At 42.8% G+C, this 24,065-nt stretch overlaps 1 protein-coding gene across 4 annotated transcripts in view; it reads right to left on the reverse strand.

Annotated features, from left to right (window-relative positions):
* Positions 1-23,285, reverse strand: part of pde1b (phosphodiesterase 1B) — a 178,587-nt gene extending 155,302 nt beyond the window's left edge. The window contains exons 1-2 of one of the 4 annotated variants that reach the window (XM_062971065.1): positions 23,120-23,285; positions 22,528-22,639 (exon numbers count right to left, since the gene is read on the reverse strand). In XM_062971065.1, coding sequence (XP_062827135.1) covers positions 22,528-22,639; positions 23,120-23,285 — 278 coding nt within the window. Of the gene's footprint in view, positions 1-22,527; positions 22,643-22,787; positions 22,922-23,119 lie in introns of those variants that run through there. The other 3 variants (XM_016995783.2, XM_008116423.3, XM_016995782.2) reach the window with 3 other exon arrangements.
* Between the last annotated feature and the right edge of the window lie 780 nt (positions 23,286-24,065).

The following is a 24,065-nucleotide window of genomic DNA, read 5'->3' on the forward strand; positions in this document are numbered from 1 at the left end:
CAAAAATCTTGCCACCTGGGGAGAGACTCCTCTGGATCATGGGAAAGGGCTCAGTGGACTTTGACAAGTTGGAGGGAGGAATCAAATTGCAACAAAAAGACTACCCAAAATGAGCAACTGAAAATGGGAAGCGAGACTAATTGCTCCTTTTTTTCTTTTCTTTTCTTTTTTTTTTCCTTTTTTTGCAGAAATTACAAAGGAAAAGGCTAGGGTTGTTTGTTTGGTTGATTGGTTTGCACTGGATCTGGATTTTTAGAAGTAGGGTGCACTGTAATAATGAATGTTGTACCCATTAATCAATAACTATCAGCTGTTTGGGGCAGTCTTACTCGCCACTCTTGAATGCTCGGAGCTGTCATCTCAAACCATGGACTTTGGAGTAAGCCTTACTGACAAGGCACAAGCAATCTAGCTTATAAGATACAAATCTATATAGATACACACAGATTCATTGGTCTGATCCTTTGTCTGTCTGGGATTTTGTGTGGTAGAGAAATATAATATACATTAAAAACATGAAAACACATATTATAAAAATATAATTGCCCTGTTCCTTTAAAAGCATCAACTATATATAATAACTAAATAGGCCAACACAACACCCTTCAAAATGCAATTAGCTGTGTTAGTTTAACTTCCTTTGCAGAACAAAGTGAGCAGAATCAGTAGCAAAGTACCAATTGTTATTATTATCAAAGACAAATCTCACCTATCTGCCAAGACAGCTGAGGCACTTTGCGAACAGTCTGCCAAGCTAACCAACATTTTAACTATTTTATAGACCTAAATATAAGTTTAGAAATTTTAGTCAAAAAGGTAAAGATTTTCCCCTGACATTAAGTCTAGTCGTGTCTGACTCTGGGTGTTGGTGCTCATCTCCACTTCTAAGCCGAAGAGCCGACATTGTCCACAGACACCCCCAAGGTCATGTGGCCGGCATGACTGTATGGAGTGCCATTACTTTCCTGCTGGAGTGATACCTATTGATCTACTCACATTTGCATGTTTTCGAACTGCTAGATTGGCAGAAGATGGGGAGCTCACCCTGCTCCTTGAATTCAAACTACCGACATAATGGTCAGCAAGTTCAGCAGCTCAGCGATTTAAACCACTGCACCAAAAGCAACCCCCAAAAATTGGGTCAACTTGGTTATTGATCAATGTGAGTACTGTACATTAACTCTTATCAAAAAAAAAAAGGAACCAGCCTCTTCTCTGAGTAGAATAGCAAAAGGCAAGACTGTAGTCCATCCAGGAAGTACCTAAAAGGAGCACCAATCTCCTCTATTCTTTTTGCCATAGTTTTGCTTCTAAGTTTTTTGACTACCTGGGCAGGGAAATAGTAGTGGCTGCCACCAGGAGTGACTGGTTATCTTTGGTGCCATTGCTGCTTTCCCCTCTCTGTAGAATGACCATAGTCTTATCCATAGGTCATCTGCAATTCCATAATTTTGGCCCCCAAATCTACGCTCAATGTATACATATAGTTAACTTCTATATATATGAGTATATACAGTATACAGTGCCATCAACTAAAGAACAAATTCTAGCTGGGATTCTGAGCCCAGAACCTGGGTTGCGTTTGTTGGGTTAACAAACGGGTGTGCATATCATATACGTATAACTCAGACCTTCGAAATTGAACTTCAATTGGTCAGATTGCTCTGTTCTGACCTGATCTATATTCCTAATTTCAAAGACTTCGAAATGATTTCACAGTCTCACTGCCAGTACTCAGAAGAGTCATCTGGACATGACACAAGGGGTTGAATGACAGCACAAAAAAGAAATCCAAGAAGATTCAGGTGCCTAGCAAGCAACAGAATCAGTGAGCAACTTTGGCCAAGCAGCTTACATCCCTGCTCTATTTGAAACTCCCATCATAAACTCTTTCATAGTCCTTATGCCTAGGTCAGTGGTTCTCAACCTGTGCGTCCCCAAATATTTTGGCCTTCAACTCCCAGAAATGCTAACAGTTGGTAGCTGGCTGGGATTTCTGGGATTTGTAGGCCAAAACACCTAGGGACCCACAGGTTGAGAACCACTGACGTAGGGTCTGATAGGCTCTGAAGAATGGTTCAGGTTACTCTTTACAGGAACAACTTTTGTTCCTTGGGGCAGAAAGAGCCTACTGTAGAACAAATCTTATCAGCTGCAATGAGATGTATAGTGTGGGGATTAGATTCTAGGATCTCCTGTGGATATTGAAATCAATGAGTCCCATTATATACAATAACATAGTAAAATGGTGTTCTTTATATAAAATAGCAAAACCAAAAGCATTGTTTGCTTTGTTGAATTTTTTAAAATATGTGGACACCATGGGCTGGTTACTTTTAATCAGAGCCAACATCTCCCTGTTATTCTTGATGAGGGAAAAGCTTCAGCCAGCTCAAGTGCACATGTAGCTGGCCATGGTGCTGAATCTGTTTGTCAGCACCAGAATAATCTGCAGTGCAGTTCTGGGAACCTTCCTTGTGGCGCTTCTATTCCCCGTAACACTGAGTGAGGCTTTGCTGCTGGGACAGATTTCAGATGTCAGGGGGTACATCTGCTCCATACCAACACAACAGAGCAACACCATTACTGAACACGTTTGTCAAGAAAGACACCAAAGGAAATATCAATTGTTAACCTTGAAGTGTTGAGTTTTCCCAGAAAAAGGCAAGTATGCCTTGCATGCCTTCCACAGAAGCAGATTAGTGCTTCCAGAAAGTGACTGGAAAACAAGAGCAACTGAAAGAGCATGCAGTAATTCAAAAGAGGAAAAGCATTCTTAAAGATAAAACTGGGCTTTTGTCCCTGTCAGCAGGGAAGAGATAATGGGAGGTCGCATGCTGGTCAAGCTTCATCTGGAGTAGTGTATTCAATTCTGGGTGCCTCATAGGAAACAGACAAGTTGGAGCAGTTCAGGGAGAGACAACGAGGATAATAAGAGGTATAGGAAACAAAACATACGAGGAGGCACTGAAGGAGCTGGGTATGTCCAGCTGAGTGAAAAGAAGACCGAACAGGGACATGAATGCACTTAAAGGGTTGTCACAGAGAGGAGAGGATTTTCCCAGAAGGTGGGACCACATCTTCAAAATACAAGTGGTCACATTTGGATTGAACATTAGAAGGATCTTCTTGACAATAAGAATGGTTCAGCAATGAAGCCAGTGGCCTGAGATGTGCTGGGCTTTCTTTCTCTGGGTGTCTTCAAAAAGAAGCTGGATAACTACCTGCTGGGGAAGCTCTAGCTAGTTAGAGATCGTGAACTGAGTGTGAATAGGGCTGGACTCAATAGTCGAGGGAGGCCCTTCCAACCCTATGAGGTACAAAAACAGGGAGGGGGCATAGGTTTATCGTGAGCCCCAAACTGCCCACTCCTGCAGTGTCAAATTCAAACCATCTGCTGCACACTACCTAATGGAACTGTACTTACCAAGAATATATGTAATGAAGCTTCCCCCAAGGTAAGTCTGGCCCTGATCCCTTATCACAGAGCAGGAAAATATTACAATCATTTCATCACACTACAATGAGATTGAAAAAAAAGGAACCCTGAGGCAACAAGATTATTCTTATATGCAAAAAAGTATTCTTTGGAATCCGGAGAATCAGCAGTAATGGTTCTGCTCCCAATTATGCCCACTTTTACTGCCTCCCAAATAAGTGTATATCTACTTCCATTTTTCCTAGGGACATTAATGGCAATGTTGTCATGAACAGCCCATGACCCCAGGTGCCAGCTGACTGATTCAATGCCAGGAAGAAGACAATAGAAAAAAGGTACTAGATTAACACATAGAAAATATCTTTAATAACAAACAGACAATATGGGAATATATCCTAACTTCCCCTACTATGAGTTTCTGAAAACATCAACCGCTTTACAACACTATTCTTTTTTTTTATTCTGCATGGCTATCATAACACTATTAGACTTAGGAAATTCATAATCAGAGAGTATCAAATGGCTTCAATTTGAATGTGTTTAATAAATCTGTTTTCGTGTGCTATGCAAATTTCAATAATAAAGAACATAATCTGAAAGATGGAACAAACAAAGATACAAAACAGAAACACTGGATTTAACAGTCTCCAACCAGGACTATGGTAGTGTATCACACTAAGAAATACACCATTTCCAAAACTTTGCACTTCTGCAAGGCATATGAAATATTTTGGGGACAGACAGCATGCTCAAACAATGTTAGCTTTTTAAGAAATCAATGGCTAAAAATGTACACAACTGAAAAAATATGTACCAATACATTTTACTCAATGTGAAGGTCAGGATCTGTTATTGTTGTTTGTTCCAACCCTGGCCTCTAGAATTCTAGTCCCGCATCAAAACCACTACACCACACTGTACATGAGGAAATATACATTGAAAAAGCTTATCACTGGGGGAAAACACTCAAAATCCTGCAAATGAATGTAAAACAAAGACAAAATAATGCAGATGGTGTTAAAGGAAAGCAAAAGACATCGAAATTGAGAGGCTTTTCACATTTTTAGAATCATGAAGTTGGAAGAAACTGCATGGGCCATTCAGTCCAACCCCCTGCCATGCAGGAAAAGCACAATCAAAAAGTACCCCTGACAGATGGAAGTCTCTGCTTAAAAGCTTCCAAAGAAGGCACTTCCATCACACCCTGAGGCAGAGAGTTCCACTGTTGAATATATCTTACAGTCAGGAAGTTCTTCCTAATGTTCAGGTAGAATCTCCTTTCCTGTAATTTGAAACCATTGCCCTAAGTCCTAGTCTCCAGGGCAGCAGAAAACAAGCCTGCTGTCTCTTCCTTATGACATCCCTTCAAATATTTATACATGGCAATCCTGTCTCCTCTCAGCCTTCTCTTCTGCAGACTAAACATACCCAGCTCTTTAAGCTGCTCCTCACAGGGCATGGTCTCCAGACCTTTGATCATTTTAGTCTTAGAAACAGATCTTTGTGTACGGAAAACACTTGCACCCTAAAGGTTGCAATAATATCTAATCATTGTCACCCCACACGTACCCTGTCTATTTGAGCAGGGATATTTGCTATCTGATTGGGGTTGACCTAAGTTATTTTTATGCCTAAGGAAAAGGACAAAAAGGCACTCATTTGCTTTTGATTCCACACAGAAAGACAAATCGGCCTGGCAGTTAGATTTTATTTCAGTGGTTCTGACAGTGCCTTGCACTGTGCCAGACAGCAGAATGAAAATCGGGAGGTCTGCAAATAGGCTGTTTGGTACCCACACAGCTCCATCCTAGTAAGAGAAATACCTGGAGGAGATGGCATTTACTTCATTCTGCCAAATGGGAGGCTCAGTCCTGTAAACTGATTTTTTTCTGACTGGATAAACATGATTGCTCATTAATTGTAAGACTTGTAGATGAAGCAATATTTCACATTATTGAGACAAAAGGCAGTTTGCTTTACAAACCACCTCCAGGCTATCTCTACATATACATTTCAAAGTATGTCTGTCTGTACCACAAAGGCTGTTGCAAAGTAAAATGGCCTTCAATGATGTCAATGGATTGGCTGTTGCTAGTTGAAGTGACCCTCTGTGATGTCACTGGGAAAGAAAGGTAAAATGTGCATGAATGGAAGGGAGGGAGGGAGGGAGGGAGGAAAGAACCACAAAGAGAGTCATCTTGCCATGGAGATATTGTGCAGCAGACCATCCCAGAGCTGAAGAAGTGAGAAAGGGGATGGAAAGGGGAGGAAAGGAAGAAAAGGAAGAAAGGAAAGAAAGAAACGGAGAAGGAAAGGAGGGAGGGGGAGAAAAAGAGATAATAAAGGAAGAGAAAGAAAAAGGAGAAAGGTATGAGGAAAGGGAAAGAGAGATGAAGGAGCCCCCGGTGATGCAATGGGTTAAACCCTTGTGCCGGCAGGACTGAAGACCAACAGGTTGGGGGTTCGAATACAGGGAGAGCAGGTGAGCTCCCTCTATCAGCTCCAGCTTGATGCGGGAACATGAGAGAAGCCTCCCACAAGGATGGTAAAACATCAGAACATCCGTGCATCCCCTGGGTAATGTCCTTGCAGACGGCCAATTCTCCCACACCAGAAGCAACTTGCAGTTTCTTAAGTCATTCCTGCAACGGAAAAAAAAGCGGCCCCCTGACACCTGGGCAATTCTAGGTATATATGCAAGTGGAAATTAAAAGCTAAAATATACAAAGGAGTTTTGAAAGGCCAGCCCATTTGTGTATTTGAATACAAACTCATGGTGACAACACATCCAAAGAAACCTCTGAATTTAGCCAAGATGTGCACTGATGGATTTGTTATGCACATACCCTCAAAGAAAATAGTGACGGATCAATCATGCACGGCTCTGCCATGCAGCCTGCTCAGATAAAAAGTCAGTGGACTAAACACAGCTGCCAAGATGAGATTGTAAATTCAACCTTGATTAAAGCTAAAGCTTCTCTTGGTTAGAAATGGATCTCAAAAAGCTTCACCTTTTATTGGATCTCAAATTTCAACGCAAGTACTTTGATAACTCAAGTGGAGCTTTCCCGGGCATCCCAGCAACTGAAACAGCAGTTAGAGATCAAATTGAAACTCTTTGCCTTTGGCAGGAATAAAACAAAACAGAAATCACCTAGTAGGGAAAAATCCCAATAGATGCTATCCTCAGTGGTTTCCCATCCAGATTTGCTCGGCTGTCTCTGTGAACTGGGGATAACAGGGGATCTATATGCATGTGATCTTTAAAAACTCTCTAGAGCAGTGGTTCTCAACCTGTGGGTCCCCAGATGTTTTGGCCTTCAACTCCCAGAATTCCAAACATCTGGTAAACAGACTGGAATTTCTGGGGGTTGTAAACCGAAACACCTGGGGACCCACAGGTTGAGAACTACTGCTCTAGAGAACTAAGCTGTGCATTTTGCTGGTACTTTGCCAGCAATTGCACTGAATTCAGCTATATATTTTTGAAATTGTGCACATCACCTTTTGCTGGGAAAGTGTCCTAGCTAGTTGGCACTACCGCTCTCTATGCCCATTTTGCTTTGGTTCTTTCTGTCCTTGGCATCATACACTGCAGGAATGTGAACCCCAGGCTGAAGAAGCTTCAGCACAACTGTCAGAAAATGTTGAGCACCCTCTTCAATAGGAAAGCTCCTGAAAAGGAAAGCCAGAGCGGTGCAGTGGTGCAAGAGAAAATCTAAGCTTCTCAAAAGAAAGGCTTAATAAAAATATCATCCAATACAGGTGGAGCTTATTCTCTTCTCCGACGATTATAGACAAAATCAATTCAATCCCATTGTTCAATGCTGAAAAACAAGTAGCCCTCCAGAAGTTGCTGGGTTGAGACTCTCATCATCCACAACCAGCATAGTTATCACAGGAGCCTCAGTCCAAAATCACTTTGAATGCTATCTGTTCTACATTCCTGATGCAATATTTACATCTTAACATGCTTTGTCTCCTCTCCCTATTTTGAGATATGGTTCTTACACAGCAGGAGAGGCATGGTGGATGCTCCCGCTTGGCTCCATCCATGCTTCCAGATTTTTTTTTTTTTTAAAATGGAAGGATTTTTTTTCGTGTCAGGAGCAAACGGAGTTGCTTCTGGAGTGAGAGAATTGGCCGTCTGCAAGGACGTTGCCCAGGGAACGTCTGGATGTTTTGATGTTTTACCATCCTTGTGGGAAGCTTCTCTCATGTCCCCGCATGGAGCTGGAACTGATAGAGGGAGCTCATCCGCGCTCTCCCCGGGTGGGATTCAAACCTGGCAGGCTTCAGGTCAGCAACCCAACCTTCAAGTCACAAGGCTTTTATCCCCTAGGCCACCGGAGGCTCCTATGGAAGACTATAAAGAAATGCAGTACTGGATTCAGAGATCATACCTTGGTGGGAAAGTAGATGTTTTAACATGTTTTTTCCCATGTAATCCTTAGATTGCTTTTTTTTTTTTCTTCCACAGCTTTCAGCTCCTCTAAAGCATTCCAAACATGAACCTTAGCAACATGGGACCCTTATGCAATGCAATCCCAAGACTGGTTAAAACCAGCTGTCTACATCCAGCTGGGAAGAAAAACAAGGACTGTTGCAAACAAGAACATTTACTACCTAACAATCTGTAGCTGCTTCCTCTGTAGGCAATTTGGATTTTTTTTAAAAAACAGAAATAGCAGAAAACAGCTATAATCTCAAACACTAAACAGTAAAACACAACCCAGTTGTTAGAATTAGAAAGAAAACTACAGTGTAGCCAAAAGAGTCAGCAGAAAACAGCTCAAGCTAAGGTGTTGAAACAGGCTTGGCAAAACAGGAATGTCTTCATTTACTTTCTAAGCACTAATGGAAGATTGGTATTCCCTTTAGTACCCATGAGGCCAAAAACAAAGCCAGTCCCCAAGCCCTACAAATACATAATATCCATCCTGAAAAATCTACAGTGGTGACAGGCATGCACTTGTATTTTGAGTTCAAAGTGATTTGGGGAGAAACATCTGTTCCCAGAATGTGTGTTTGTGTGTACACCACATGAATCCTGTTTTTTACCCGCTGGTTTCATCAAGTCAAATTGATTCAGGAAGTTGCAGGTAGAATATAAAATCCTGCAAAACCTATTTGTCAGAAGTGAAAGTGGAATGTACGTGCATGCCAGGAGCAACCACCTTTTCCAGTTTTCTACGAGAGAAGGAAACCACCATTCTCCACCCCCAATAGCAGCTTTAATTAAAATTTGCTTCCATATCCATATGTTTATTTTTCTGTTCACAAATAGCTTCCTAAGTTCAAGAGCTAATCAGACCACGTCTCCAGCTCCCAGCATTTTGCCCAAATAGTCCTAACCCCATTTACCCCTTTATGATTGCCCTACACTTTGCACTTTGCTACTGGGAACAAGGGAGGGATTGTGCCAGAAAACCAAATGATACATAAGCAAATGCATTTGAAGTAGAAAGCAGCAGTCAGACAGGGTTTTTTTTTTAACCCCTCACCCACAAAATATTTCCTCCTCATCATCTTCCATTTCTGCCTACACATGGACATTTTTTAGTCATGGCATTCTGTATTTTGTTTGTGGTTCAACAGATTTTCAGCACAGGAATCAGTAAACCAAGAGACAAGTTAAACACTCTCCTCTTCCCACTTTTTTATCATATCAGAAGCGAATTGAGAACACACTGCAAGTTGCTTCAGGTGTGAGAGAATCGGCCATCTACAAAGACATTGCCCAGGGGACACCCACATGTGTTACCATCCTGTGGGAGGCTTCTCTCATGTCCCCGCATGGGAAATTGGGGCTGACAGATGGGAGCTCACCCCGTCTCGGGGTTTCAAACCGCTGACCTTTAGATCAGCAGTTTCGCCAGCACAAGGGTTTAACCTATTGTGCCACTGCGGCTCCTCTCTTCCCACTAATTCCTCTCCAGGAATATCACTCATTCTCATTGAAGAATGGGTGGGGATAGACTAGATATCTTCCCTGGTCACTTTCCATTATTTGGCTATGATTACAAGCAAAATCAAGTTCAGAATATCCCATATTTTCCACTCCTCATGTGTACCTCCCCATCAGTAATACTAACTAGCTTCTCACTTGCTTACATCTATTCCACCTAGATAGGGCTATGACCTGTTGTCATTAATATATATTTGTCTTTATGTATTTTATGTTGAGATTCCAAATATGGAAGTCAAAGGAACTACCAAAAAGACAATGCTCACTTATGGTATTTCTCAGTCTACATGATATCAAACAATAGCCACGGATCTGTATCAAGGTAGGGGCATCTTTGACCCTCCCAGTGTTTTATTTTAGAAAATAATAATAATAATAATAATAATACACTGGGTGCTGTGCCAAAAGATCTCAGACGGCATTTGGAAACAATAGACATTGACAAAATTACGATCTGCCAACTGCAAAAGGCCACCCTACTGGGATCTGCACGCATCACCCAAAAATACATCACACAGTCCTAGACACTTGGGAAGTGTTCGACTTGTGATTTTGTGATCCAGCATATCTATCTTGTTTGCTGTGTCATAATATAATAATAATAATACTGCTGGGAGCAGTGCCTAAAGACCTTGGCCTGCACTTGAACACAATCAGTGCTGACAAAATTACTATCTGCCAGCTGCAGAAGGCCACCTTACTGGGATCTGCACGCATTATTCGCCGATACATCACACAGACCTAGACACTTGGGAAGTGTCTGACGTGTGATCCAATACAACAGCCAGCAGAGTGTCTGCTGTGGACTCATCTTGTTGTGTTTCAAATAATAATACTTTATTTTTATATCCCACCTCCATCTCCCCAAAGTGACTCAGGGCGGCTAACATGGGGCCAATTCCAAAACAGAACAAAATATAACAAGTTAAAAACAGTATAAATAACTAAAAACAATATCAACATAACAAATAAAATGAACAAATTTAAGGCATTAAAATACAGTGCAAACCATAGTGACCAGATAAGAGATAAGGTAATAAAAACAAACATCACTATTAATGGATAAAATGGATAAAATTGGGGCGGTCAAATCAGAAACTGCATAATTTCAATACTCATTACCAAAACTTCTCCCCACTGGTGATGATCGGCTGGTGTTATGGGAATTGTAGACCAAAATATTGAAAAACCAAATACTCCTTACTTCTGAAAAACCAAAAGCTCCTTACTTTCTTCTTATATTCAGACACACTGTAACCAAAATAATACTACCCTGTTTCCCCTAAAATAAGACATCCCCAGAAAATAAGACCTAGTAGAGGTTTTGCTGAATTGCTAAATATAAGGCCTCCCCCGAAAGTAAGACCTAGTAAAGTTTTTGTTTGGAAGCATGCCTGGTGCCCACCAAACAAAACACCATAGTATGCAGGATTGGTAAATGTACATACCAGTTGTATATGGAAATAAGGGTAGTAACAAGAAATTCTTGACAGAAGTCACAGTTTGTCTGGTTTGGTTATGTTGGTTTGTGATAACAGCTACTGAATAAATGTTCATTTTTTTTGTTCAACAATAAATGTGAATTCTTCTTCATAGAAAAATAAGACATCCCCTGAAAATAAGACCTAGCGCATCTTTGGGCGTTAAAAATAAAATAAGACACTGTCTTATTTTCGGGGAAACACAGTAATAGTAGTAGTAGTAATAATAATAATAATAATAATAATAATAGCCAGAGGAACAAAGGCTAAACTAAATTTGCTCCGTTTTCTATACTGCCTTGAAAGTTGCTCCTTGTATACAACCAAATATGCAGTCTGCATACTTAATCACTCCTAGCAACATCCTTATGACATCACATCTAGTGTAGCATCACAACATCAATGCTGAGAAAATTGCAGAGATTAGAGATTAAATGATTTCATCAGTTGTATTAAACTGCAAGGTGAGTAGATAAGGCCAAGGACCTTGTAAGCGAAAATGAGGAGGAAAGAGAAATGATACCAAAATCTAGAGCTTTGGGGCACTGTGAATGTCTCCAAAATGAGTGAAAACTCCAAAAATTGGAATCTCTGAATCAATCTTATCTATTTATTTAAATCAGTAAACCTTTGCCTTCATCTACATCTGAGCAAAGGATACCTAGAAGCAAAGAGATATGTGGACAAGAGGCCATCTCCAGCAACAAAAGTTCTGGCACTCCGTAAATAGTGTGGGAAGGTTTGAGGCTCTGGTCCCATCTCCTCCCTTAGACTTCCCAATGCAGCTGAGTTTCATCCAATGGGAGAGGTCTGGAACAGAGGAGCCTGATTTCTAAATTATTTTGCGTTCTGGAACTACTCTTCATGATTCGCTAAAAAAAAGTCGCCCCCCCCCCCCGAATTTTTTTTCTGGCTATGGCCCTGCTTTATAGTAATAAAGCCCCTAGCCATGTTTGCAGATTGCCCTTCCAGAACCGGTCTGCCTGGCATCCTATTTAATAACATTAAGACATCATACTGAGAGCTTCCTTTCCTGGCCCTTGATATTCTATTTTCGTTCTCATTGTTTTACATTTTACTGCTCTCATTCAATTATATTAATATTTTAATAGTGTGTGTTGTCAAAGGCTTTCATGGCCGGGATCACTGGGTTGCTGTGAGTTTTCCAGGCTGTATGGCCATATTCCAGAAACATTCTCTCCTAATGATTCGCCCATGTCTACGACAAGCATCCTCAGAGATTGAGGTGTTGGAAACTAGGCAAGAGCTGTTTATATATCTGTGGAAAGTCCAGGGTGGGAGAAAGAACTCTTGTCTGTTGGAGGCACATGTGAATGTTGCAATTAGCCACCTTGATTAGCATTGAATAGCCTGGAAGCTTCAAGGTCTGGCTGTTTCCTGCCTGGGGGAATCCTTTGTTGGGAGGTGTTAACTGGCTCTGATTGCTTCTTGTATTGAATTCCTCTGTCTTCTGAGTGTTACTGTCTTCTTTATTTACTGTCCAGATTTTAGAGTCTTTTAATACTGGTAGCCAGATTTTGTTCATTTTCATAGTTTCTTCCTTTCTGTTGAAATTAATAGTTTGCCTGATTTTTTTTACTAGGGAAATATTACAGTTGGCTATTCATATCCATGGATTTTGCATCCATGGATTCCACAATCCATGGTTTGACAAGTTTCAATACAAAATTTCAAAAAACAAAACTTGATTTTATTATTTTATAAAAGGAACATCATTTTATTACACAAGTACATATGGAGGAGGGGAGGGGTTTAGCATCAAATAATTTTTGTATCCATGAGTTATTCTGGAACCAAACTCAAGAATACCAAGGGCCTATTAATTTTTTTTGTTTTCATATTTAGAGACCATCTCTATAAGTTATAGTTTCCTTTTAGCCAAGATGGGAGGAGGGAAAAATATTCCCCATACCTTAGGGCTGTAATCTGGGGAAATGGCTAGAAAATATTTCAAATTATAATAGATACAACATTTGTCTGGGTGAGTGATTGGTGACTGCAGAGTTTTATGTGACTCCCATCCAATCTAAATCATGGAATCATTGAATAATAGAATCATAGAGTTGGAAGAGACCTTGTGGGCCATCCAGTCCAACCCTATAAAGAAGGAAGAAAATCTCAGTACACACATATTGCTCTCAAAAACAAATACTGAAATTGGTTGCTTTGAGTTTTTCAAGCTGTATGGTCACGTTCCAGAAGCATTCTCTCCTGACATTTTGCCCATATCTATGGCAGGCATTGTCAGAGGTTGTGAGGCATAATACTGAAATGTCAGCAGATGCTCCATATCAACTAGAACACTCAGTATTTGTGTGAACACATACCTCAATAAAAATTACACAAGACCTGAGGAGACAGAACATTTTATCAGTGACTTGTATCATGTTGAAATGAGACAGCAATATAAAAGAGGGTTTCTGTCCTCTCCATGAGACATGATTGCTGAAAAGGGGAACCTAAAAGTCCACCAAAAATCATCAGGAGATTGTGACAGCTTCCTAATGAAGAAGACTAAAATATTTGGAGTTACTCTGTTTCAATGTGAGGAATTAACAGTGGGCAACACAGCACATGATAAACACATTTATTAAGATGTGTGTTTATTAAGATTATCTACATTGCAGTGTGACAAATGTCACCAAATGTTTGCCACTCTCCCTTCTCCTTCTCCTTTCTATGCCAGCAGTCAAAACAGAAAGAAGAAAATGGTACTTCACGCTAAATAGGTTTATCTCTATAGAATGTACGGGAGAAGGAAAGCAACTTGAGGGGAGTACAGAAGGATTTTGATCAGCAAGATGGCCCATAGAAAGGGGTTAAAAATCTTTCTCAAACACTACTATTCTGATGCCATATAGAGCTCAGCATAAGGAAAAAATTGAAATTCTGCATAAGCTATCCTTGTCTTGCATCTAAGGAGGAGGAAGAGCAGCAGCAGCAGGAGCACCCCCTGCATACAAAAACTAGCATTTGGGGGGAACACCCTAATTTTCTATGTACATGATTCCCTTTCTCCCCTTGAAAGTCATCATCAATCATAGAAAACTGCCCCATCATCTAGAATAATACTGCCCAGATACATTTATTTACTTGGTCGACAATTCCCATCTAGCACACAGCAGTGTCAATTCTCACATTTCATGAAAGCTAATCTGTTTTTCCACTGAGAATACAACAAAAAGGGATCCACAGTGAATCCAAGCAATACGATTGGACACATTCATGCCTGAGCTGATTTGAGGCATATACCTTTAAAAGCAGACTGCAAAGACCTTGCTAGCTGAAGATATTAGAGGCTGTAGTCCATTTGGGCTGCATAGGATTGAGGATGGCTATGATAATATATACACAAGAATTCAGCAGATCTGAACTAAATTTCTATATTTGTTTCTCAACTGCAAGGCAAGAACAAACTCTTCCCAAAGTTTGGTGCAAAAATCAAATACACACTATTGAATTAAAGACACTTTCCAGCATATTTGAATATTCTATATTAACATGTGAGGGTTATTTTTCATGTCAGGAGCAACCTGAGAAACTACAAGTCGCTTCTGATGTGAGAGAATTGGCCATCTGCAAGGACGTTGCCCAGGGGACACCTGGTTGTTTGATGTTTTACCATCCTGTGGGAAGCTTCTCTCATATCCCCGCATAGGAAGCTGGAGCTGTCCATAGGAAGCTGGAGCTCACCCCACTCCCCGGATTCGAACTGCCAACCTTTCAGTCAGCAGTCCTGCTGGCACAAGGGTTTAACCCATTGCACCACTGGGGGCTCCATCTTGTGAGATGAGGATGAACTATTGCTATCCTTCAGGATGAGATGTTCAAAAAACTCAAAAACATAAAAAGCTCAAATGGAAAATGGAAAATTTGCCTGATACTGGATCAGACCACTGGTCCATATAGCTTAATATTACCAATTCTGACAAGCCCCAGTTTTCTGAGCTGCTAAGCACAGTTTGTACCCAGCTCAACTACTTAAAATCCTTTAAGCTGCAGAAGTCAGTGACTGAACCAGGAACTTTATATACCATGAAGCTACAGTCCCTCCAAAGGAGAACTGTAGGGCAATGCTCACGATGCTTGATTCAAAAAAGTATAGGCTGCTTTCATGATTCACAGAAACCTAATTCAAAATATGTATCCATGTGGCGCAGATGCATCAGTCTTAAATGTTGCTGGACGGAGCGTGAGTGGTGACCATCACACAAATGAGAAAACAAATCCACTCTGAGTTTCAGTCTGTTGTAGTTATCTAAAATGATGAATCCTCTGATAATTCCTTTGAAGTGCAGGTGAAAGCCCAGAATGGATTCACCATTGCACTGACATGAGTTGTACCTGACGCTACTACAAAACTTCATCTCTCTTGTCCACTGGCCATACTAACTAGGGATACTGTGAGTTGTATTGTATCATTTGGAGATCAGCCCCTGACTATCCTACTTTGGCCTGCGATAGATACCCAGAATCTCAGGACACAAATTTCCCTACATCTCTTATAGATGTTTAACCTGAAATGCCACATACTGGGCCTATATGGGAAACCTGTGCTATGCCACTAAACCAGATGTCCACCTACTTCTGCAAGCCCATCTACTGTCACTGCTAAGGTTGCACTCCTGTATGTCATCGCGCCACCTCCCAAATGAAACTTTCCAAGCAGAAAAAAGAATCTACAGGCTATAATGCTTTCAAACAGGCTAAGTGCATACACAGCAACCACCATCACACACAGGGGTTCCTTCTCTCCTTTCAGGCATTCTAGATTAATTAAAGGCAGACATGCTGAGCTGTTGACAAGTGAACATGTTCATCTCATCCAGCCCTTCACAGGTGTTGGATATTCACGGCGAGGTGTTAATCTATGCTCTGCTTATTCAAAGGTAACTCCAAATATAACACACTGCGGCCACGAGATGTTTCCCAAAGGCAATTCCCATGGACCACATTCACAAATTGTTCTGCTGAGGTGAAACCAGATTCCAAGAGGGATAGCTAGAAGATCAAGTATACAGATGGTCCAGTAAGGCAACATTTTGCACCTTGTTTCAACTCATTCCTGTTTACATCTTGTCCTTTCTCCCAAATGTTATGTTCCTTCCTACCACACACTGGTATCTCCACAATAGTATTGACAGGTATGCTAGGCAGAGAGATGTCAGTGGGCTCAAGGTCACCAAGGACCTTTCATGGATCTTGCTCTTGTTCTTTAGAAGCATGGGGACATTCGTCCCATATGTAGGAGACAACACATGAGAAATTAACATGAAGGGGGATAGAAACACCAGTGTGAAGAAGGCAGGCTTTGGATGTTCCAGCAATGCATTGGTAGTATCTGCAAGCATGACCTAAAATTGAGATAACAGTGATGAGGAATGTTGTCATATTATAGCTCCTTGCATCCCACACTGACTGGCTATTGCAGTCCCATGACATTTGGAAAGCCATGCATCCCCCATGCCTGGTATTGAGAAGCTGATCTTGGAGTTGCTTCATATTATGATTAAATGTTGCTGTGTGCCTTTGCGTAGTTTCCAACCTATGGCAAACCTAGGATGACATGATAACAGGGTTTTCTTGTCAGGATTTGTTCAGTGGAGATCTGAGGTTAAGACAGTCAACTTGCCTAGGATCACCCATAAGTTTTCATGGTCAAGTAGGGATTCAAACCCTGGTCTCCAGAATCATAATCCAATGCTCAAACCACTACATAATGCTGACCCCATGTTACTTGTGGGATCAATTATTACCTGTGGGTTTTTCCCCTCTTGTTTTCTGATATAGATGTGTTTACAGAGGAACTGTAAGTATTTCTCTCCCTAAAAACAATGAAGTCAAAAGCCATTTTTTCACTGATTCTATGTAATATTAAGGTAAAAGTAAAGGTTTTCCCCTAACATTAGGTCTAGTCGTGTCCAACTCTGGGGGTTGGGGCTCATCTCCATTTCTAAGCTGATGTCCGTAGACACCTCCAAGGTCATGTGGCCATCATGACTGCTTGGAGCGCCATTACCTTCCTGCTGGAGCAGTACCTATTGACCTATTCACATTTGCATGTTTTTGAACTGCAAAGTTGGCAGAAGCTAGGACTAACAGTGGGAGCTCACCCCGCTCCCTGGATTTGAACTGCCAACCTTTTGGTCAGCAAGCTCAGCAGCTCAGCGATTTAATCCGCTGGACCAGTGGGGGCTCCACCAATGTAATGTTAGCTTTCTGCATTTATCAATAGAAATCTTTTGAATTTCAGTATGCTGATGATACATTGCTATTGCAAACCCTGTGGACTGGGTTAATAAATTGAAGTGAAAAATTATTCTTTCGCCTCCGCAGAGAAGAAAATGATATTGCAGAACTCAAGCCCACTTCCAAGAGGTACAATGAGGAAATGAGATCTCTTCCCCTTCAGATCTGATGGAATAAGACTGAAGGCTTATGGGAACACACCTGAGAGCCTTTATTAGACACAGCCCAATCATCCATTCCAGAAGCCTGACTTTGACAAATGGCACACTTGCACTTCAAAAAATTAAAGGAGAGTGTAATGATTCTTTGGCTGTGGCAGGACGTCACCTCTCAATAGTCCGGCTTGGAACAGCCAATGGTAAAACAAACAAAAGAAGATGATGGAAACAGCCAACAGTTTCTCCAAGCAACTGAATTGAATGAATGCCAGTTTTGTGACAGAAAAAGGTTGTTTAGGGCCACCTATCTCCTTGGTGACAGGTGACTCATTGAAAGTTCACTCCCAAAGTACGAAAAACCTACAAGCTCTATGGGGTCCCTGATGATCAATGGTAACAAAAGCAACAGTAATAATGAATCATAATAATTATTGGACCATACGCACAGCAAATATACTGCTATGCCTTAAACAAATTCTGTTAGTTAGGGAATCATTACCATCCCAAAAATTGAGGGTCAAAAGGGACAAATCTGGATGAAGCCACCGATTCATAGCTCAGTCTCTTAACCACCAAACCACACCAGGACAGGCAGCAGCGTCTTTAAAGGGAATTCTGCATGAACAAGACATCAACAGTCAGCTAACCAAGAGGAAGGGTTCAGTAGCAGAAGACAAACTGTATGCAGAATGCCCCAAGTTCAGGACTTTCTTGACCTCCCCTCCATTACTTATTTTTAAAAATAAAAAAGGCAAGAGAGCAGACAATGTGCAGGACCTTGGCTTGAGAACCATCACAGGACAGAGCAAAGAATACCGGAAAGGATCTCTAAGGCAATGTGTTGTCAAAAGCTTTCATGGTTGGAATCACTGGGTTGCTGTGAGTTTTCCGGGCTGGATGGCAATGTTCCAGAAGCATTATCTTCTGATGTTTCACCCAAATCTATGGCTAATGAGGTCTATTGGAAACTAGACAAGAGGGCTTATACATCTCTGGAAAGTCCAGGGTAGAAGAAAGAACTCCTGTCTGCCTGAGGCAAGTGTGAATGTTGCAATTGATCACCTTGATTAGCACTGAATGGCCTTTCAGCTTCAAATCCTGGCTGCTTCCTGCCTGAGGGAATCCTTTGTTGGGAGGTGTTAGCTGGCCCTGATTGTTTATTGTCTGGAATTCCCTTGTTTTTTGAGTGTTGTTCTCACCTCTGCAGCAGTCTACCACATGCCACACAGCTGTGGACAAATCTACGTAGGGACCACGAAATGCAGTGGCCAAAAACAAAACAAGGTACTTGAAAGGCACGGCAGACTAACTCAACCAGAGAAGTCAGCCGTAGCCAATCTGGACACAGCTGTGGCGCAGGCTGGAAAACAAGCCAGCTGCAACAAATCACTCTGACCAAGAGGTCATTAGTTCGTGCCTGTGTCTTGTCTCTGTCTCTGTTCTATGTTATGGCATTGAATGTTTGCTTTTATGTTTGCAATGTGATCCGCCCTGAGTTCCCTTCGGGGTGAGAAGGACGGAATATAAATGCTGTAAATAAATATTTGAGAACACAGAAATGCTGGACCATGCTAACAACCACCATGTCAGACTACACAGAGAAGCCATCAAAATCCACAAGCATGGGGACAATTTCAACAGAAAGGAAGAAACCATGAAAATCAACAAAATCTGGTAATCAGTATTTTTAAAAAAATAAAATTCTAAAATCAGGACAGTAAATAAAGAACAACACTCAGAAAACAGGAGGATGCCAGACAAGAAACAATCAGGGCCAGCTAACACCTCTTAACAAAAGATCCTCCAGGCAGGAAGCACCCAGGCTTTGAAGCTGCAAGACTTTTCAATGTGATTAATTGCAACATTCACACTTGCCTCCAACAGACAAGAGTTCTTTCTCCCACCCTGGACTTTCCAGATATATAAACCCTCTTACCTAGACCTCATAACCTCTGAGGATGCCTGCCATAGATGTGGGTGAAACTTCAGGAGAGAATGCTTCTGAAACATGGCCTCACAGCCTGGAAAACTCACAGCAACCCAGATCTCTAAGGCAATTTCCAGAGTTTAATTCCATGCACTATTCACTTGGAGATGGTTGCTGCCGCTGCAGAGCAGTGTTACCTCCCACATTTTGCATTACTCATGCCATCCCACAAACAAAAGGAGCCAAAGAGTACTGCCTGGAGATGCCTAACTAAGTTTCTAGACCCCATGGATGGAAGCCACAAAAGGGGAAACTTTAAAATTCATGTCTGCTTGATAAGATGCTGACCCCGGGTATGGACGGCTTCTTCACCCACTAACCCAATACACAGATGGATCAACAAGCACTGCAGGGAACCGGATGTCTGCTGGTGTGTGGAGGGAGAGGGAGAGTGGTGTCCTCTGATCAAGAGCTTGAGACTCTATTAATTGCTGCGGCAAAACACATCCCAGCAGTTCCCAATGACAGCAGCACCCAATAAATCCCAACGCCAATAACCTGTCCAGTGGTACACATGAACTCTTCTTCAAATCCTTAAAAGGGGAGAAGCGGGTTGCAGGGAGATATGGGAAAAGGATTAAGGCAGCCGCTAAAGCACTGCTTCCTAAACTGTGGGTCCCAACACCTTAGCTCAATGTTAGGGTCACAACAAATTGCACAACAGTAAAAGATTTCTGAGCGCCACACATTTACATAAATCTGTTAGCAACAACATGCAGTGCTTATAGTGGACCCTGCAGAAAATGCTTCGAAACAAAAGAGAAAATCAGCCTGTATAGCAAGCCTTGCAAATGCTGGTTTAGGATCAGTAAATGTTTGATTTTATACCCATTTTATATACCTCTATATATATATACAAATTTCTCAGGTGGAAAGTGGATAAAGTTTAAGAAGCTTTGAGCTAGACGGGCACACATTCCCTTTGCCAGAGAAAAGACATACACACTAAGGAAAGGGACTGAAGAAAGTGCTACCCATTGAGTGACACAGGCTTCACTCCTTCCATTCCTTGACAGTGCTGCATTCCAACAGTCTCCTTCTTATGTTGTCAGAGGCATTCATGGGTTGCTGTGAGGTGTCTAGGCTGTATGGCCATGTTCCAGAAGCATTCTCTTCTGACATTTCACCCACATCTATGGCAGGCACCTTCAGAGGTTATGAGGTTTGTTTGAATCTAGGCAAGAGAGTTTATATATCTGTGTAAAATTCATAGTAATATGTTATGTTTTGGATATGTTATATATTGCTTTATATATGTCTGGCATTGAATTTTTGCCATTTATTATGAGTCTCCCAGGGCTGAGAAAAGCGGTTGAATTCCCCCAGGCGGGAAGCAATTGGGCTTTGAAGCTGCAAGGCTTTTCAATGCTAATCAAGGAGATTAATTGCAACATTCACACTTGCCTCCAACAGACAAGAGTTCTTTCTCCCACCCTGGACCTTCCGCAGATATACAAACCTCCCTTGCTTAGTTTTTCAATATACCTCACAACCTCTGAGGATGCCTGACATAGATGTGGGTGAAATGTCAGGAGAGAATGCTTCTGGAACATGGTCACAGGTAAAGTGAGCACAATCAGTAGCAAGGCACCAACTGTTGTTATTATCAAAGATAAATCTCACCTATTTGCCAAGACAGCTGAGGCACTTTGCCAACAGTCTGTCAAACTAACCAACATTTTAACTATCCTATAGACTTAATTATAAGTTTAAAAATTTTAGTTAAAAAGGTAAAGGTTTCCCCCTGACATAAAGTCTAGTCCTGTCCAACTCTGGGGCTTGGTGTTCATCTCCATTTCTAAGCCAAAGAGCCGGCATTGTCCGTAGACACCTCCAAGGTCATGTGGCCGGCATGACTGCATGGAGCGCCGTTACCTTCTCGCCGGGGCGGTACCTATTGATCTACTCACATTGGCATGTTTTCGAACTGCTAGGTTGGCAGAAGCTGGAGCAACAGCAGGCGCTCACTATGCTCCTGGGATTTGAACCTGGGACCTTTCAGTCTGCAAGTTCAGCAGCTCAGTGCTTTAACACACTTCACCACCGCGGCTCCACATGGCATTGTCCATAGACACTTCCAAAGTCATGTGGCCGGCATGACTGCATGCAGCACCATTACCTTCCCGCTGAAGCAGTACCTATTGATCTACTCACATTTACATGTTTTCGAACTGCTAGGTTGGCAGAAGCTGGAGCAACAGCGGGCGCTCACTCTGCTCCTGGGATTTGAACCTGGGACCTTTCAGTCTGCAAGTTCAGCAGCTCAGTGCTTTAACACACTTCACCACCACGGCTCCACATGGCATTGTCCATAGACACTTCAAAAGTCATGTAGCCGGAATGACTGCATGGAGCGCCGTTACCTTCCTGCCGGAGCGGTACCTATTGATCTACTCACATTGGCATGTTTTTGAACTGCTAGGTTGGCAGGAGCTGGGGTTAACAGCGGGAGCTCATCCCGCTCCCCGGATTCGAACCACCAACCTTTCGATCAGCAAGTTCAGCAGCTCAGCGGTTTAACTCCATAGATGTGGGCGAAACGTCAGGAGAGAATGCTTCTGGAACATGGCCATACAGACAGGAAAACTCATAGCAACTCAGAACCCTTACACATAGCCATATGACCCAGAATATCAAGGCAGAAAATCCCACAATGTCAGCTTTGAACTGGGATATCTGAGTCCACCTGCCATATATAGTAGAGTCTCACTTATCCAACACTCATTTATCCAACATTCTGGATTATCCAATGCATTTTTGTAGTCAATGTTTTCAATACATCGTGATATTTTGGTGCTAAATTCATAAATACAGTAATTACTACATAGCATTACTGCGTATTGAACTACTTTTTCTGTCAAATTGGTTGTATAACATGATGTTTTGGTGCTTAATTTGTAAAATCATAACCTAATTTGATGTCTAATAGGCTTTTCCTTAATCCAACATATTTGCTTATCCAACGTTCTGCCAGCCCATTTATGTTGGATAAGTGAGACTCTACTCTACTGTACTTGTTCCAAGCAAGTAATGTGGGATTTTATTCAGCTGTGTGGAAGGGGCTCCATTCTCTTTGCCCCCTGCAAATCGCAATGAGAGATATATGAAATCTGAGGTGCAGGGGGAATGGGGGGAGGAGATCAGAAAGAGCTCAGAGAAGGCAGAAAAGGCCCCAAAAAGCTGTCAGGAGGCTGCTAAGGGGGAGGATGGCTGGATATACTCACAGCGCCCGCAGCTTGACCCACATCTTCTTACTGGGCGCCGACTTGAGCTCCAGGGGCGAAGGGCAGTCCCCGGGCGACTCCAGCAGGTCCAGGCTGGGGGCTTCCATGGCTGCTTCTGGCCAGAGAAAGAGAGAAACTGAGCCTCCTCATGCGAATCAGAATCCGAAGAAGCGCCTCTCGCTCCCTCTCCCCACGAACACCCGCCTTGCCTCCCTCCCGACCCGCAACCGACACAAAAGCCCTGCACGGCAACCCCTTACCGGCGGCGCTGAGCAGCCCCGAGAGGCTGGGGCGAAGCTTTGCGCGCTCCCCCATCGCGGCCTCCCTTCCGAAGGAAGGAAAAGGAAGCTGGAGTGGGGAGATCTTCCTCTCCCGATCCCCTCCTCGCCCTTCTTCTCCCCCTACGACGCCAATGCGTGGCTCTGGCAGGGAGAAAGCCACCTTGCCTCCCCGCTTCTCGTCATGGAAGAGGAGGAGGAGGAGGCTGCTGCAGGTGATTTCTGGCAGAGCCGAGCGGGTTGGCTCCAATGGCACACGACGAAAAGCCCTCCCCAACCCAAAACCGCGCTCGGCCCGGCCTCCTGATGATTACCCGGATCGGCTCGCCCTTTCTGGCGACGGGGGAGCCCGCTCAGCAGCAGCGGCGGCGGCGGCGTCCTGGCCCCCAACTCGGCCTCTGATGTTGCTCCGCCGCCTCCGCCTCCTCCTCCTCCTGCAACAGCGGGGTTGGCAGCTTTGTTGGCCTCCTCCGAGCGCATCCGGATGCCCGGGCAACTTTCAGCAAGTGGCCAACGCGGCGGCGAAGAAGGATGGAATGGTCACTTGTCGGAGCTGCTTTCAGAGCGCAACACGAATGGGAGGAGGAGGAGGAGGGGTAGGAAGGCCGAGCGGCTGCTGCTGATGCTGCGCTCAGTCAGTCTCTCGGCTTCTCTCTTTCTCGTTGAGAAGAAAGAACTCTCTTTCCAGCGCGCGCGCACGACGCTCGCGCAACCCTAGTGGGCGCGTGCCGACACAGTGGTCTTTTCCGGGATGCAGGGCGCAAAAGCTCGCGCCTAGTTCCGCTGTTCCCAGTTAAGGCTCCTTCTTTGGAGGCATTTAAGCATCGGTGGAGTAGTGGGTTAACGTCTTGTAACTTGAAGGTTGCTGACCTGAAGGTTGCTGACCTGAAGGCTGCCAGGTTCGAATCCCACCCGGGGAGAGCGGGATGAGCTCCCTCTATCAGCTCCAGCTCCATGCGGGGACATGAGAGAAGCCTCCCACAAGGATGGTAAAACATCAAAACATATATGTATGTATAGTATATATATATACAGTAGTTTCTCACTTATCCAACATAAACGGGCCGGCAGAAGCCTGGACAAGCAAATATCTTGGATAATAAGGAGGGATTAAGGAAAAGCCTATTAAACATCAAATTAGGTTATGATTTTACAAATTAAGCACCAAAACATCATGTTATACAACAAATTTGACAGAAAAAGTAGTTCAATAGGCAGTAATGCTACGTAGTAATTACTGTATTTACGAATTTAGCACCA

The sequence above is a fragment of the Anolis carolinensis genome, chromosome 2 (genome assembly GCF_035594765.1).
Source record: "Anolis carolinensis isolate JA03-04 chromosome 2, rAnoCar3.1.pri, whole genome shotgun sequence".
NCBI classification, from domain to species: domain Eukaryota; kingdom Metazoa; phylum Chordata; class Lepidosauria; order Squamata; family Dactyloidae; genus Anolis; species Anolis carolinensis.